This window comes from Strix uralensis, chromosome 19 (genome assembly GCF_047716275.1).
Source record: "Strix uralensis isolate ZFMK-TIS-50842 chromosome 19, bStrUra1, whole genome shotgun sequence".
Lineage (NCBI taxonomy): Eukaryota > Metazoa > Chordata > Aves > Strigiformes > Strigidae > Strix > Strix uralensis.
The window spans coordinates 10274704-10292840 of NC_133990.1; the positions used below are offsets into that span (position 1 = coordinate 10274704).

Sequence of the window (18137 nt, forward strand, 5' to 3'; positions counted from 1 at the left end):
CACTGAGTGAAGGGAATATTTGTCAGAAAATAAGATTTAAAGTTTTCCAAAAATGATCAGCAATATACTGTATCAGACTACAGAGTCACAACTTATTTCTGTGTTTTTCAATGGAGACCTTTCAAAGATGAAATAATTCTTTCATTAGAAATATCCAGGGAAGTTGACTTTGCTTCCCTTTTTGCTAATACTGTCCAATACAATAACACCCAAGAACATTTCTGGAATGGAGATATTACCTTATGAAATCAGACCTGAATCCACCTCAGTCTGTATTGCCTCTGGTGCTGCCTATTCCAAGAGACTCTTTGGCTGTAAAAACTCTGCAGTCAACATATATACAATAACCTTTGCTTGCATTAGATCCTTTCTAATTAGAGAATGGCTTTAGCCCTGAAGCAGTAGGTTTAGATATCCCTTTCAATAAAATGGGTTTAGTTATTCATTGTGTGAGAAGAAAAACCAATAAAACTGCGCTGGGAGCCAGAATAGAGAATATTTTCTGTAAACCAGTTTTGGTTTGGGTTTTTTTTTTTTCCTTTCATTGTTAGAAAAGGAAACTACTCACCTTTGCAAAAGTCTGACTTGCTGATGAGGGCACATAGAGAGAGCTTTACTGTTACTGCAGAGGATCAAAGTTATGCAAAGCATGTGACCTTTGCTGGCCTTGAGGCATGATGCCTTCTTTGCATATCCCTGAAATAGTCATGGTTTATTACTGCAGTGTTGCTTCCTCTGTTTCTGTGGTTCATTCTGTGTGACAATTTATTGACAATACAAAATGAGGGGTATAGCTTCCTGGTAGATCCATTCGTGCAACTCGTACATACTGACGATGTGCATGCCCATCGTGCCATACTGATTGCAATGGCTGTCGCTAGCGTTTCTGGGCACTTCTCCTCTTCCCACCCTGTCATGTCTTCCTTCCTCACTGTTTTTTTCCCCGTAGGCTGATCTCCGCTCCAAAGATGACACGCTGACCCTGTCTCCCAGCAAGGACTTGCTGAGCGTGAGAAAGCCTTCGGTGGGGCGCACCCACTCTTTGCCAAATGACAGCTACATGTTCCAGCCGCCGTACTCCAGCCCCTGCCCTGCCTCCCTGGGCGAGAGGAATCCAGCACATCACAAGTCCCAGTCAGGTACACATCTGTCAGCTGGGACAAGAGCAGGATTGTCCAGTATAGCAATAGCTGGGATTTTCCAAGCTATTCAGTCAGAGGCAGCAAACTGCCATCAGTTCCCAGTGAGGTGTTGGTGACCAGACCTGTGGAATGGCTTTGCAAAGACCCTCCACAAAGTCCAGGCTCTTAAAGAGAACTCCTTTCCTCTGAACTTTTTGGCAATGTGACAGTGAGCAGTTGGCCTGGCTCAAGGCTGACTGTCCCCCTGCATGGTTCCCTGAAGGTTACAGTCCATACAGCCTGGGCTCCATCCATCTCACCTGAGCTAGCTATGGCCCCAGAGCAAAAACTCCAGCAGAAAAATATTTCCTCATGTCTGGTTTTTTTTTTCAGCAGTACCTATTCTAGCAGGTTTTGGAAGCTCTATATGGGAACATCTGTGAAAGATGGGAAAATGGTGTCTCTAAATGCCTGTAAAATGAACATAAATGTGCTGAATTGAGAGAGATCTCAGTGTGAGATGAATGGAAAAATGAGAGAGTGTAGAATTGTCCTTCCCAGTGTGCGTGGTTGGGATATACGCCTTAGAGCTAAATTCAGAGATATTCTTAGATACAGCGTATTGCAGATACCAAGGACGCTCTCTCTCTACCTGCACCTCTGTACCTGTACTTGCAGCTGCCTCCCGGTGCTTATCAATGTGCTTTCATTTACTCTGTCTGCTAGGGGTTACCTTCTGCTGGTAAGTGAATGTAGCTGTATTTAATTCTTCTGTACGTGCCATCATTTTAGACATTTGTCACAGATAAGACAGAGAAGTTTTTACAAGCATTGTCATTTGAAAGCCTCTAAGCAGAACATAATTTCAGCACTGTTCGGAATGGTAGGGGATTTGAACAGATTAGAAATAAGATGTTGAAATTTGCATAGTAATAAGAATTTGGATGAATAGCGACCGTTGAACAGCAGAAAAAAAATGTGGACACAACGGAGGAAGATGAATCTGGAGTTGTGAGAAATCACTGCCATAATACAAAATTTTCAAGGTCAAGAGCTGTCCTTTGAAGAACCTGTTTGCACATAATGTAAAAGGTACAGCTAAAATCCTGGTCAAATCCCACTGAAGTAAATAGCAAAACTCCCATTACCTTCAGTGGAGCCAGAATTTATTGGTCTGTCTAACAGCCAAGAAGTTTCCTGGAGTCATAATCCCTGACCATATGAAAGAATCCCATTTGCTACAAGAGGGAGTTTCTAGTGCTGCATTTTTGACCCTTAATTCAAAGTGTGTTTGTCCTGTCTTGAACAAAAACTACTTGATAAAAAAGTGGGTAATTTCTGAGTCCCTCCTTTCCTCAAGATTGCACTTCCAGCTTGGAGAACTGAATAGCCCCATCTGACAGCCCTGGTTTGGCGGGGGGGCAGGCATTGCACCCTTGTAAATCCACAGGAAAAACTTCCACTGAGATGTAGGAGAAGTATTTTGGAAAGGTAAAGCTGATGTCTTATTCATAACCACATTAAGCAATTAAACCTTTTGTGTTTTTCTCCTGCTGGTGAAATTCCAGTCGTCTTAAGCAGGCCAAAGTGCTCGGAGGTGGGTAAGGTGCCCAAGTCTTGGCATATGCATCATTGTCCTGTTCCACCTACAATGTCACTGCTTTTCAGGGTGGGGGAAGTCACCCCTACCTGTTTACAGTTTGCAATATTATAAAGTGCTGTGAAGATAGCAAAAGGTGCCAGGCACCTCTAATAAATCACCACAACTAAGCCATAATATTTCAAGCTGAGAAAGGTTTTGTTGTCAGAAACACTGGCACTTGCAGGAGGTATTTGTTTGAATACTCCTTCGTAATGGGGCTGTTGTTCTGGGAAAGATTCCAGGACAAATGAGATTCTCTGGGATGTGGTCCAGGTTAAATGAATTGTTTTGAAAAATGTTGAGCCTGGGGGGTGGGGGGGAGCATGCAGAGTTTCAAACCTTTTAGAAGAAGTAGCCAGCAACCACAAAGGGTCAGAAAGAGACTGGAGAATATGTATTTCCTTCTTCTGGGATGCTTTGCAAAACTAGCCTTGAAAGCTGCAAGGTGCCATTCCCTTTGACTTCATTTCCAGTGGGCATGCTGGTTTTGAGATCCCAGCAGTTGGTCTCCACATACGCTCAGGTATGGAGATATCCTTTTCCAAAGTCTTTCAAAGTCAGCTCCTTGCAGTGCTAAGATGTGTGGTTGCCTGCAAAGTTATTGGCCCTAAAATGGGCATGTAGAAATTGCCAGTCCAGATGAACTTCAAGTTCATAATCTTCTGTTCTTAACAGGAGCTAGTCCCAGTTGTATCAGGGGAAAATGCCAAGAAAAATGAAATAATAGACAATTTTGGAATAATTTATTAGTCAGCGAGAGTTTTTTCCCAATCATGGAGAGCCAGTTGCTGAATTCAGTGGTTTTCCATGCCTGCCTGGTCCAAGGTGCCATGGAGCAGTTTTCTCTGAAAGGTCCTTGAGACTGGGACATAATCTGCAGATGAACATGTCACATTCCTGTCTCTTCTCCCTCTTGCAAGGTTCAAAGGCATCGGTGCAGTCGCAGCCGGTGGACACCAGCTCTCTCCTACAAATTCCAAAAGACCATTTTCACCACGTAAGAGCTCATGACCACTTGGTGAGGGAGAGCAAACCCCAGGTTTCCCAGCAGGTGCACTCTCCTTCTGCTGAAAGGCTGCTCCGCAGACAGGTAAGCAGATTTATGACCATGAACCCGCTGAGGTTTTATATTGTTGTGTTTCCAGGTTAAACCATGCTTTCAATTCAAGGAGGGATTTGCAGAGAAACCTCTGGAGAACTGTAATTCTCCTACAGAAATAACAAAAAGGTTGATATATTTTGATCTGAAAGCCATCCAGGAGTCTGCAAAGAATGTGCGTGATGAGTATCATCTCCTTTGGCTACATGCCTAAATGTTCTCCACGTTGTTAGCACTTTCTTTTTTTCAGTCTCCTTCATAAATGGAGCCAAATGCTCCCCAGGGGCTTGTTGGGGTTAAGGAACTAATTCTTAACTGCTGTGATTTTCTCAGTGCTTGAAAGGACACAGGGGCTGCAGACTCCATCCCAGGCCACCCTTCCTGTGGCTCCTCTGGTTTCTTGAAAGGGGAAAACTGTTTAAAAGAAGATGGATATCTCATATGCAAAACCATCATGGAAAGTATACTGGGTTTACAGTGAGAACTGAAAATTAAGATCCTTTTGAATCTCCTGTGTGCTTTTGAAAAGTTTGAGTATATGCAAAACAGACACATTTTATTTTGCAACTGGTTTTATCTCTGGTTCTTGCCTGGCATTGATTTAAATCCTGATTCAAGCAAAGATCTAAGAGATCTAATCAAAGAGTCCAGTCTGGTTGATTGGAAGCATAAGTTTATCTTTTTTAGTAAAATACTTAAACTTGTGCTTCACTCTCACATTTTTAAGCATATTTCATTGTGCAGCTGGACCAGGACCAGAGGCATGTCTGATTCCCAAACTCTGCTTTCTTCAGTAGTTTTGTGCCTGATTTTATATACATAAAATAAACCGGTTCTATTTTTTCAAAAGCAATTTCTTTCCTGCATGAAAATATTCCCATTTTTTCATCTTTTAATCAACGTTGACAAATTAGACAGTTGATTCATTAAGCTCTAAAAATGAATGTGAAGTACCAAGGTTAACAATTACATTAGTCTGTAATACTAAGTTGACATAAGAAATTCCTAGCATGTATTCGTTTGCACAGGGCTGGCCAGCTACCCCAATCACTGCTAATGGGGAAACTAATTGATGTCATGATTCCAGTTCATAACCACTCTCTCTTGCTTTCTAATGAATAACAGACCCATCCTTTTGAACTGATCTATCTAGAATAAATTACCATGTTAACCATCTTCCTCAGCCTAATTCTGTTCATATCTTTGAAGGCTTCTTTTTCTAAACCTTTTCATATGTTTAAGTTAATTTATTCCCCTCCCTCCTCTCTGCTCGTGCAGTGAGATGAGCATGCTCTTGGAGTGACATTTCAGGAAGAAAAAAGCTTTGGGACAGTGAGCAGATATGGTCTGTGGGCCGGTCAGATCCCTCCAAAGGTTAGTGAGGTGCCCTGGGCACACTCCTGAGCAGCAAGCAGCTCCCGATGTGGCTAATGGGAGCAGTGAGGTTGTTCCTGGCAACAGGGCAGTGTTGCTGTTACTGTTAATTGCAATCGAGATGGCCAGACACTGTGAAACTGAGTCCTTAAAGAGGCAAAATTCCCTTTACACCCCTGGCACTTCTGCTTGCTCAAGTGCTCTCTGCTCGGCTCCTTTTATTGCCACCACTAATTTGTTACTAGCACATCACAATAACCCAAACTCACAAAACATTTTGGTTTGCAGTACCCATTTTTCCTTATTGTTATATATATTGCATGTAATTCTGATTTGTTTTCTTTTCTTTCTTTTCTTTCTTTCCTTTCCCTTCCCCCTTGTACCCTGCCTTTCCTAAATCTGTGTATAGATAAATCTTGTTCACCACATAACCTGATCCATGCACTTTCCTCCATCATTAAAACCTGTGTGTTTAACCTCACTTTCCCTCCAGAGTGCTGAAGAGTGGACACAGTCCCCACAGTAATGTGCAGTTTAGACTCTGGAAAGTTTGACAATTAGCGATGCACTCGCAGATGAAGATGAGAGTATTCCCTGCTGAGGAATATGCTCCTTGGCAGTGTATTGCACAAAAGCTTTACTCCAGGGGAATTCTACTTGAAATGAAAACGATTTTCTGGTTTCAGGACTGTGTATCCAAGGTGTAGCCCACACCAAGCTGTGGCTACCACAGGTATACACCCCAGTGGGATGGCAGAAGGTCCTTTTATTTTGAAACAAACCAGTAAAACATTTGTACAGTTACTACTAACAACTACCAAAGATGCCTGTATCATAGGGAAAGAAAGAGCTGGTGGTGACTGATACTGTTGTGTGCAACACAGGTTGGTGTGCAAGCAAAAGAAGTGCCAATAATTACTTTTTTGCTTCTGTATTCTATTTTCTTGTGGTCTGCGTCTCTTCTCGGGGTATGAATATGATTTCTTCTCCCAAACACTCACTAAAACTATTGGCATTGAGGAGACCAGAATTAGCTCCACTCTTGACTGTGCTTAGTTGCCAGTATTATGCTGTAAAATTTTAACTAGAAAGAATTCACCAGCATTGGACAAAATCGCTTGCCATATTAAATATTCTCTCAACTCTCACAGATGACAAAGGGAGCCCAATGTGCAGATGTAGCAATAGACTCTTGTGTTTCTGCGTGCACACATGTGCGTACTGCAGCTGATGAGAGCTTTGCCTGAATAGAGATCATTTGGCTCAAACGATCCTTGCGGGACAATTTTTATATAAATTCTAAGATCATTTTGGGGCGATTCGTCACAAAAGCATTCCTTAGTATGAGGATTTTCATCTCCTTACACTTCTCTAAAGGACTAGAACCAGCTGTACACATTTCCTCCAAATTTCTCTGTGTAGTTTTTAATCTTTTAGATCATTTAAGAGTCTTCTCAAACTGAGACTCTGCCTTTAAGGGCCAGTTAACATGGCTGATTTATAAACCCTTTTGACAAGGGGATGCAGTGCAGTGAGGAGACAAAGCCTTCAAAACATGCCATAGGTTCTCTCTGCCAGCAGGCTCTGATGCTGCTGCATACAGCTCAAGACAGCCAAGGCAAAATGTGCCTTAGGAAGCCTGAACTCAAGCATCAGAATAAGTTGAAATAATTACAGGTTATTATTACTATTATTACTCCAGTTTTGTGCTCCAGCTTTTCCAGCTCCCCTGCCGTAACATGGTGCAGAGTCATGGCTCCAGCCTGGGGACCAAAGCCAGGGACAGGCTGTTGCCCTGGTGCTGGCGCAGAGTGTGGTTGCTCTGGTGTCACTGGCTCTGGGGATCCTGCTCCACATGCTCAGCATCACCTGAGCTAGAGAATACACAGACTCACTTGCACATCTTTCTTCTCCCGGTTGTACCTCAGCTCCTAAAATTATGAAGGGCTTTGCTGTAGACCCTCATCCTTTGCATAACAAGAACATGTCTAAGTTTGGGTGGGGGCATTCTGTTTCTGAAGCCCTCCATTGTTAGAGGAGAAAGCTAAAGGTCAACCATTTATGAAGAATGAAGGGCCAAATTCTGCTCATTTACACAGGGACAAACCCACGGATCTCTGAAGCATGGGAGTTGCTAGAACGCACAGCACAGGTCATTATAGGAGTCAGTGGGTCTGTGCTGAGGTATCTCAGCAGAGTTGAGTGCCCTGTAAATGCTGTGCCTTGCTTGTACTAACCTTTGTTTGGTCTGTCTCTCTCATCTGGCAACTCCTCTCCTCCCCGATCCCTTTGCGCTCTGATACAGATGGCTATAAGGAACGACTCTTTGGATAGCAAGGAGAATCTCCACACCGAGGTGAGTGAACTCTCTGACCCAAATGTCCCTGCTGTGCCCAAGGAGGAGTCATCAGTGGCTCTGACACCCTCAGAAGCTCAAGAGTTGGCTGCATGGAGCCGGGCAAGCGTTCATACGCAGCAGCTTTCCCACAATCAGTATAATATTTCAAAGCAGGCACCAGCATCGTGTGCTTGTGCAGACTCGTATCAGGAGACACCTGGAGATTCAATGGACCAAGAAGTATCTGAAATAAACAGCTCCTCGGAGCCTTTCACTTCAGAAACTTGTACAGCCTCGAGTGCCTGTTCAGAGGTTCAGCCTCTCACTCCTAAGAGGAACATAGGCAATACTGGCAACGTTACACTGAAGGACCTGAAGAAATACCACAGTGTAGACACCCAGGGTCTTCTAAAAAAACCACCCTCTTGGTTAGATGATCAAAGGAGACATTCAATAGAAATTTGTTCAATGGAAAACAGCCCTCAGCACCATTCCACATCTAGCTCTTCTGGCTTCATAAGTCAGGTGGTAAGTGAAATGGAAGGCTTGCAAGGAACACGGCAGAAGAAAAAACTGAGCCCTCCATGTATATCTATAGATCCACCCGATGGACAGAGTTTGCTACCTAGAGGACCTCACAGCATCTCACCTGCCAGTGGAGACATTTGCTTGAGACGGCGTGCTCCATCTTGTGAGTCCAAGGATTCGATGGATATAGGGGATTCGTTGCTTCCAGACAGTATGTCAACATCTCCTACCCCAAAGAAAGACTTGTTGACACTTCCTAGCTTTTCCTTTGATCAAACGGAAATGGACCCCTGAGTTACTTTTCTGTTGGTGCCAAATGTTTTCTTCCTTTCATGTAATAGAAAAAAAAAAATTTAAAAACTCTGTATTCCAAAATGGCACTGGGTAAAAAATTTCCAAAGAAAGATTAAAGAACCAGCTGGTTAAAAGAGTGGTTAACCTATATCACGCTTACTTAAGCATATGTTCTGCTTAGGTAAAAGCAATACAATGTGCAGAATCTATATGTATATTATATTTTATTAAATTAATTGAATCTAGTATTGCGGGATGTAGTACATTTTGTGACTAAAGACTCGTTTAATTTTCTTCTATTTTATGTATCTCAGAATATTTCTGAGATAAAGTTGGTTTTTATGAATATTTTAACCTAAAAAATATATATTTAATCCCTTCTCTTTTTTTGTTTTGTTTTGTTTGGGTTTCATTTTGTTTTTCAAAGCACAAAATGTAGCCAATTAGTGCATTACAGAGGAAATGTATCCCACAGTCAGCAGTAAATAAGGATTATTTAATGTAATTTATTCTTCCCCTTCGACGTCAATGATATTCTGGGAAAAAGATTGTTTGGGTAGTATAGAAATGCAGTGGTAGTTTTTTAACAAAATAATATTCCAATTTTACATAAAATCAACATCCAGAGTGAAAGCAAGTGCACAAACCCAGGAAGGTACAACATGCTGACAGATGTCTGAAGATGGTGAATGTAGAGCCATTTACTGTACACAGTACTGAATTACGAAAGGATTTTATAGATCATCCACTGGTGACTCACAAAATCATGTCCATGGCTAATTTTCATATGTGCCTAGGAAACTGAGGCACAAAAACTTCTGAGATGTTTTTCCAGTGTCTCCAGGACAGGCTGTTTGTTTTGCTGAGTTTTACACCTCTGGAAGCCTGCTGTTTGCAGTGGAGCTCCTCCTTTCTGCATCTGTGTGAGAAGGAGAGTAAGGCAATGTTTAAGATTTGTAGTGGGTGAATTCAGTGCAGACATGACACAGCAGTGGGCTTAAGCACACATTTAAAGTTAAGCTCTTGCTTAAACTACCTTGAGATTGATTGTATTTAAGTAATTCTTGAAAATTAAAATCATATGTTTGTGTATTGGACAGAATCGAGGCCTACTGCAAGTTATTTTACAGAAGACATGTAAGAAAGTCTGTAGGTACTGAAATGACTTGATTTTCAGTAAAAAAAAGTCTGCTTTTTTGCTATCACTGCTCGTGTTAATTTACATGACCATGACTGTAATTTTATTTCCAATCTATCAAAAGCCTTAAGCAGCAACATCATCTACAAAGTAGATAAAAACAGAATTCATGTCCTTACTTTATAATACGTCCTTAATGTCAGTCATCTCAGAAATTAACTGTTTACTTCTGTGCTAATGCCCTCTGCAAAAAGCAGTCTGTAGAACTGGACAGCACAGTCTGAAAATCACAAGAGGTTGGCCCAGTTCAACACCTCCCGCTCTTCACAAGACTGATGGAAACCAGACAGTAACTCCACTCAACTTCCATGAAATCCCATTAAGATGTACACTAAATAAGACTCTGCAGGCATGGTTTGAAGTGTGTGAATAGTCACAGGTTTAAAACTGCATACATGGATAAGGCTTTGCTGGTTCGTGTCTTTAAACCAGCACAGGCAAGAGGAGGATTTGTGCTAATTCTGTCAGTCGGGAGTTTGTAACTTTTTGAGAACTACTGATCTTTTCAAATCACTACAACTTGTTGATGTGCAGCCTTTTATCCATTTAGAGATTAGACTGTTACAACTACATGTATCTGCATTAGCTTCAAGTATACATATAAGAAGATGCTGTTCATACCTAACAGCCTATGTGAGGTCTTAAACTCCTTTATTTTCACTTAAGGACATTTGGTCCATAAACAATCCCTATTGATTTACATGTCCTGGAGAAATGTAAGGGCTTTCAGCAGGAAGTCAGGCAATCAGTGTATTTGAAGTAGGAGGATTAACATTCTGTACTATTTACTGCAGTTAGATTAATTCTTGGCTGGGACATTTTTCCCCTCTTCAACACAGGCCCATACAGAGACCACTGTCTTTGATATGCCAGTCCAAATCCAGAGTTAAGCCTGTTTAAAGCAACGATTTCAAACAAACCTTTCATCAGTTCTTTCCCCAGATCATATTTAAGGAAATAATAAAATTACAGTGTATTAAGCCTGAGAAATATTCTTAATCCCTTTTTGGTTTTACACTCATAATGAGCCTTAGCTTTGCCTTTCACATGTACTAAATAATTTGGGAAAATAGCTAGGCCACTAAAATTGCCGACCCTGGTTCCTTAATTATTAGGATTGTGTTTGTATAGCTGGAATGATACTACTTGTACAGTTCCTTCCTTACAAAAAAAAAAAAATGGAAGCTTGAAATCATGGCACATGTAGCTTGAAATCATGGCACAAACAGTGATGTGATGTTAATCCAAATGCTCAACTCCAAATGTAACAGAAAGCCTAAAGGCTCTTCTATTTTCAATACTTGGGGTTTTGCCCACTGACAAGGCTTGTGGAAGTAACAAAGTTTACATCATACGTGAATATTTAGTAAAGACTAGCCAATAAAAAATACTCTATGATGATGCATTCAGGAAAGAAATCCATGTAAAATAGATTGTTTTCTAAACTGGATAAGTTTTTTCTAGATGCCCTTTTGAAAGACAAATACAAATGTACTGCAGTGCGTGCAATAATCTTAAGATAATTTTAAATACCTTTGGGGGGGGTTTTATAGAATTTGACTTTTTTTAAACAAAATGTACAAAATCCACAGGAATTCTGTAGAATGGTTATGTTGATAGAATTTTTTATATTTTTGTAGAAATCTGTAGAGAAATTGTTAAAAGTCTGCGTAGCATCTTGGGAACAGAAGCAGCTCTTATCTACAAGTTTCTTTTCATAAACCTGGAGCCAGACCTACTGTATTACAACATGTATAGCCTAGTTTCAGAGCCTGCATCCAGGTCGCGTTTAGAAGTAAGCAGCTAAGCTCAAGTTCTACGATATTGCAGTGCTATTACTGTTCGAGAACTGTACCCATATAAAACATCTACCCCCAAAACTCAGCCCCTATCGATGGTAAAGTAGTCGCATGGCTATCCAGTTCGTTCAAGCACACCAGCACTTTACTACTGTGGATTTACTGTATACAGGTGGGAGGAGGATATTCTGCTATTGCTAGTCTGACACTTGGGGAAAAAGAGATTGCAGACGTGTCTGGGAAAATGTAAATTCCGTTCTTGCAGCCCCTCGCACATAGAACTGATTTTTCATAGCTCGGTTACAGGCCGTTTATACTGTAGATATTTTGGAGGAGGGCAAAGAAAACACTGTTTTTGACTTCTGTGGATTGCACTCAGCACAAGGTGTATTCAAGGAGAAAAAAAAAAAAAAGCAAACAAGAGCATTACCATTGTAAATTAGGCTATGCCCCAGTCTCCCCTTTTCTGCCCCTTTGGCTATGATAACCCATGTACACTATAACACAAGGTGACTAGAGTAGGCACAGTACCATTGCAATGTCCGTAACAACCTAGTATATATTATAGAACTTTGTATTTAATAGTTAATATATTGTTATACTGTATCAGGTATAGGCCAAAACAAGGTCTTTTGGTCAGGGCAACAAAAGGTGGTATTCATGGGGAAAACTGGGTTAAAATGTTCCTTTTTAAAAAAAGAAAAAAGACAAAAAATGAGTGTAAATCTTTACAAATGACAAAAACAAATGTGTCCTATTAAAAGCTTTTGAAAAGAAAACAACTGTGGACTTCCCTTTTTTGTTGTTGCTGATGATAATCTGTATCATTCAGAGCGGTCAAATCTTTGGTCATGTTTTAATTGTGAACAGTTGGAGTAGGTATTGTATAGCAGCAGCGGACAGGAGGTTGAGAGAAAGATTGTGAAATGTCAGCCCTTTGTGAAGCAATTCAGTCTGACGCCACAAGCGGATCTGGCCCAGCGCATGGCCCAGGGTGTGCTGTTCTACCAGCCAGGCCATCAGCAATGTTTCTGCAGATCGCACTACGCTGGCAGAGGACACCTCGGCAAGTTGCTTAACGATGCGAAGGCTGCCAGGACTGCAACGGAGGGAGCTGCAGCCAAAGGGGAGAAAGGATTTAGAGAGAAGGGGCAGATTTGATCTGTCCATGAAAACACGTTGCTGTGAAGAGGAAGATGCTGGGCTTTTCCACGCATTCCCAATGTCAGGATTTCCAGCCTGAAGTACAGCACCTTTTCTCCATCACTTCAGCAGTCATTTAGCTCCTTGTGAAGCAGGAGTTGGCGGGGCTGGCACTGCCCTGGGAGCTGCAGACTGTGCTGCAGGGCAGCGGGGGCTCAGCCCCCAGATGCTGCTTAGGTATGACCAGAAACATTTGGACCTAAACTCTTCAGGGGTCTTCAGTGAAGGAGTTACTTAGCTCCTAACGTGAAGTCTTCTCTCCTCTGGGGAGCTGCCACTAGAGGGAGGATCCAGGCCCTTAGGCACTCCGCAGCCCTGTTTCTCACTTCGGCTTGAATGAGTTGATGATCACTCTGCAGCAGGAGGGACCCCAAGCTGACATCCAGAGTGATTATGTTGTCTAGAGGATGTTTTCACAAAGGCCCTCTCATAGCCATCTCTGAGTAGAAAACAGCAGGAAGGAAGTTAGCCCTTAAACAGAGAGAAAAATGTGGATCTGTGCAAAATCCCATGCAAATCCACGCAAAGCGGGACTCCAGAGGTGAGCTCTGTAATGCATCTGTGTTGTCCAGGCTAAACCCCACCAGGCTGGAACTGCTGACAGGCCTTCCCACCCCTCTGAGGCTGGAGGATCCACATGGCATTAAGGTAAGCTGGGCTGAGCCAGGAAGGCAGAGCAGGTCACAGGTTCAGGCACTCCTCGCCTCTCTGCACACAGGTGAGTTCAGCCCCGTGGTAGTTCCTTACAGGGGATGTCAAAGCCCTGTATTTCCAGTGCTGGGTTTCAGAGGAGCTTGGGAGGGGTCTTGTTTTTCTGCTCTGTTTTGTGAGTGTTCTTCTATGAAGCTCTTTTGCTTGTGGTTTTTAGAAGGCTCCCACCCAGGCTGGCTGCTTGTGGCTATGCTCTCAACTTGCCAGAGCTTGGGCATGGCACTTTGTTATTCTGTTTGGGAAGTAATTTGGATGCCGCATGAAACTAGGTTGTTTTCTATGTAATGGTAGCTGCAGCTAGGGAAGTAGCATTTCAAATTTAATTTGTTTCTGGCTTAGCCGAGACAGTTAGGTGAATTTAGCTAACTGACCCGCTTTGTGGAGAGCTGTGTCCCATCAGAAGAGCTGTGTGTGCAGCACATCCCTTGGCCAGAGCCCTGCGAAACCCTGCGAGCAGCTGCATGAGAAATAGGAAAGTCCTGCTTGTGCCTTCTGTATTTCTGGTGTTCCAGAGATACAAACTGAGACACACCAACAAGTCTTAGATGTGACCTGTACTAGAATCCCCTCAAAATAAGTCAGGAAAAAGCAATTTAAAGAAACGTGCTTGGTTCCCTTTATGGCCACCAGCGCCGTGCGAAGGCCCAGCTGTGATCAGTTACTAGGGGCTGAGGATCCCGCAGATGAAACGGTTCAGGCCAGTAAAGTTGTGGAGGGTCAGAGGCCTGAGCTGCCCTGCCCGGAGGGTGGGCCAGGCTCAGCCCGCGGGGCCTGGGCAGCCCACGGCCGCAGGCCGGGTGCCCTGTGCGCAGCCGTCTGCTACCATCTAGTGGGCTGGGGGCGAGGAGCGGGTTCGGGCGGGCTGTCTCCGGGGCACCGGCACCGGGACGCTCGGAGACCGGGGAGTGGGTAAGAAGGACCCTGCGGGGCAGAGCTGCCCGCCCGTGGAGCGCTTTGTGTCCGTGTTGCAGAAACAGCGCAGTACTGGAGGTGGGGGAGGAAGGTTTCTACTTCTGCAGGGGTTTTCAGCCACTGAAATTATAAAAATCTCTTCCTGCGTAGGAGGAGAGGAAGGGTTTCTCCCAGCTTCAGGAGCAGCGTGCCAGCCAGGGGAGCCACGCAGCACAGACACGCATTGCTCGGTGCTTGCGGGAGCTGCTCGAAGCCAAGGTGCTACCCACGTCAGCTGGCATCTTTCCCCCCCAGCAGCGTGGCCTGGGCTCCTGCAAAGTGCTGGGAGACAAGAGCCCACCCAGGGACAGACCTTAAGGCTCTCTAGCATCTCAGAGGCTGTGGTGGCACCTGAGAGGCTTGTTTGTTCCTGCACATGCTTATGCCTCCTTTTAAGCGCATGTAAACCATCCAGCCCTCGCTGTGCGTGCCGATCCGTGCCAGGCCCATGTGGGCTGCGCACTCACACACAGCAGCTACGATACATCCACAGCCTGGGAGCTCGAAGGGGGAGTTTAACCTCTGCTTGGCCCGGCATGGGAGGAGGATAATCAAGCAGGCCTTGTGCCATGTTGCGTGGCTTGTGCCGAGTGCTCCGAGGCTGGGTGTGCGCCCGGGCGCAGGCTGAGTGCTTGTCACTAGATGGCAATGCCATGAAGTGGTTCAGCTGGGATATTTGTGTGCGTTAGTTCAGGCTGCACCTGAGGTCCCCTGTAACCTGCTGTTTCTGTTTGGTTTGGCGTGGTCTTCAGTGTCATCAGCAAAAGCCATTGTCTCGATGGCATTTTCGCATTTGAGGGTGATTGAACTTTAAGGTGGTTTTTGCATGTTGTATTTAATGCTTCAGATATGTTTGCAACACACTATATAATCCTGCAACATCCTCTGGCATTTTCTATTATTGCTTGAGTCACTGGATGCTATAATTGGCAAGGTTTCAAAGGTCCTGAATAGATTATCTTGCCATATCTATTTAATACTCTAAATAATGCAACCAAAGACCCCTACAGCTCCAGCTGGGAAATGAAAAGGATGGTTAAACCACTTAATTACTTACTGTGCTAACACTTATTTTACGGAAACAGAAAGCAGAATCCAGCTGTTCCAGGGGAAATCAGGAAGAAGTTAATATCAGAGTCACTCTGCAAAGAAAAAATACCACAGTGAGCAGCATGTGCTGTGTTGCCACCTGCGAAGGCAGCGCTGGATGCCACTAGCTCAGCGTGGCCGAGGGCTGGTGACAATTCCACGTTCATTCAAACAAAGCAGGACCCGGTGTTTGGATTCCTGCAACCACTGTGAGTTCTGCGTGCCCATTTTGCAGTGAAATCCTGAATGGCTTCAGCCCATTAAAACTAGGAGGGGTTTGTGGGGTGGCCAAGTTGGCAGGGGGAGAGGATAAGCTGTGGCAATTGTCAGGGTAGGATAGTTTGGGTCTTAGCTACAGAAGGCCCAAGTGCCGCGAGTTGCTTGTCTGTGGCTGTTTGTCCATCACTCCAAGCTCCTTCTGGAGCCAAACCACCCACAAGCTGGGGTGTGTTACATCTGCCACAGCTTCCAGGAACCTCTGTAGGCACTGGAGAGCATGTTTGTGGAAATATCTAGCAGGTGAGAGAGACGCCCAATGCATTCAGGTTAGGCTGCTCACCACTGGAGCAGCTCCAGGATCACTTTGGGGTGATCTAGGCAGTTCTCAGCATGTCTAGATTCTTCTCCTGCTCATTGTTCTTGGTATGAAATGTAGGAGCACCCATGTAACAGGGGGAAGACAGTACTGCACATGGCGTCCTGGAGAAGTCACACATACACCATTTTCTCCTTTTACAGAGCCTTAATGCACTGGGGGAACCCCACCTCACCCCACAGTGAACAGAATGACTTTACAGTGCAGCTTCAGGTGAAATGCAGCTCCCTGCACTGGCGTTCCAGGGAACTGCCACCTCTGTTCTTCCAGACAGGGGAATCTTGCCTTCCCTTCCGCTCCTTGCCTGCAAAGCCATGTGGCTGATATATGCCCAAAAGCAGGACCATGAGTAAAAACTGTAGCTTTAAATTCCCAGCCCACTCCCTCATCTGTTTTGTCATAGCACTTCAAAACTGCTCATTGTGCTTTCCAGAAATGAGGAAATTAAAATTAAATCCTTTCCTGCAAGAAGAGATGCACACTACATGCAACACCATTGACCGTTTGAGAAGAAACACAAAGTCTGCTGCTACTCATGCAGTGTTGACTTTAAGCAGAGTTTGTTACAAGTCCACATCTTATATGTATTAAAACAAGGTGTCATCCCCCTTCTTATAAAGTAAATGTATAGGGCCTTGCTGTAAATGCTACTTTGGCAGCCTCTTTTTCTTGCCATCTGTAGAATGTGACACCTCTGTGGGTCTTGGAAAGGAAGCTGAGCCTCTGCTGTTCCAAGCAGAGAAAGAAGGTGATATTTATAGTCAACTAACCATAAAACTGTGACTTCCAGAGCTGCACATGCTCAAGCCCTCCCCAATCCTCAACTCTAAATGTCCTTCTTTATACAGATTTCTTCAGGAGTCGGTCACACTTCATTTTGCTTTTAGTGCTTTGCAAATCGGCACAAGGTGCAATATGAAGCCTGCCTCATACTTGGCACTGTGCTTACACAAACAGCTTCTCTCTCACGTTACCTCCTGTCCTGCCCCAGCCAACCGCTCTAGTTGATAGCTAACCCGCTGCTGCCTGGCCCTGGGCGTACCTTGTGGGCGCTTCATGATTGCGCTGACTTGACCTGCTCTATGTGTTAGCAGGTGAAAAGTCCTTTACTGTGCAGCTGGCGTGGAAAAGAGGATGCAAATACAATACTGAACGAACCCAGATCGGAACTTGCCACTCCCCGGAATAAATGTCCGATGAGAACAGGTGAGTTCATGACCTCCCTGACATTTGCACCAAAGGTGTCATTTCATTTTCCTGCACAGCCAGCCTGCATCTGGGAGAACATCACAGGAGTAATGACAGGTTCTAGGTACTCCAGCTTCCCTCCCATCATCAAAAGGAAACAGGATCAGTGTGAGCTGCCTGAGATAGTGCTTTAGGCTCTGCTTTGCACCAGATTCAGCAGAATCCTTTACCATGGTCCTTCCCAGGAGCTTTTAAGCTCCCTCCCCTATCTTGTCTGTCTGAGACTTTAATATTTCCTTAATTCTTGCCCTTGATTTTTCCTTCTCTCCTAGTGTGTTTTGCCAGACAGCACCTGGGAGTCAGTAATTACACTGCAAAGTCAGTGCAAGTTGGCAGGGTCTGCTGTGAGGTCCAGGCTGGCTGCTGGTGGCTCTCCTCGAGCTTGTGGGGGGCATGCAGGGGGAGCTGGCACCCCAGGTGGCACCCACTCATCGGTACCATCCCTGTTCAATGGCATGGACTGCTACAGAGAGCAGAAGCTGCCTGCCATGAATTAGGAACATGAAGCAAGAGGCAGAATCATTTAGGGCCCCCTAGTTCAGAGTCCTGTGAGACTCAGGGCAATACCATAATACAGGACCTTCCTCCATGGATACGGTGGAATAATTCCACTGAAGTCAATACTGTAATCAGGGATTAATTCACACTGCACATGTCAATGGAACTCTGCAGTACACTGATAAAATAAACCTCTCCCCTCCTGTACACACAGCCTACAGTAGCTGTGAGGTGCCTCTGTACCTCTTACGATGCCAGAGCCGGTCTTAATTTAGAGCATGTTCTCAAGCTACACCAAGTTCTGCTCCTTGGTGCAAGAAACAGAGATGCATGTTTGTGTGTCAAGAGGGATCAATTTCTCCGCACTTCCTTTGGAGCAACTGCTCTCACAGGTTGTTGCAGGAGAGGAGGTTTAAAGAGCCATAAAGGAGTAACTCCCAGCTATTACT

General features: G+C 44.2%; 1 protein-coding gene across 14 annotated transcripts in view; it reads left to right on the plus strand.

Annotated features, from left to right (window-relative positions):
• Nucleotides 1–12174, plus strand: part of CACNA1G (calcium voltage-gated channel subunit alpha1 G) — a 149839-nt gene extending 137665 nt beyond the window's left edge. For 11 of the 14 annotated variants that reach the window (XM_074888963.1, XM_074888962.1, XM_074888948.1 and 8 more), the window contains 3 exons: nt 950–1139; nt 3684–3853; nt 7542–12174. In XM_074888963.1, the coding sequence (XP_074745064.1) occupies nt 950–1139; nt 3684–3853; nt 7542–8396 (1215 nt within the window). In that variant the 3' untranslated portion in view covers nt 8397–12174. Of the gene's footprint in view, nt 1–949; nt 1140–3683; nt 3854–5645; nt 5877–7541 lie in introns of those variants that run through there. The other 3 variants (XM_074888956.1, XM_074888957.1, XM_074888961.1) reach the window with 3 other exon arrangements.
• The last annotated feature ends 5963 nt before the right edge of the window (nt 12175–18137 follow it).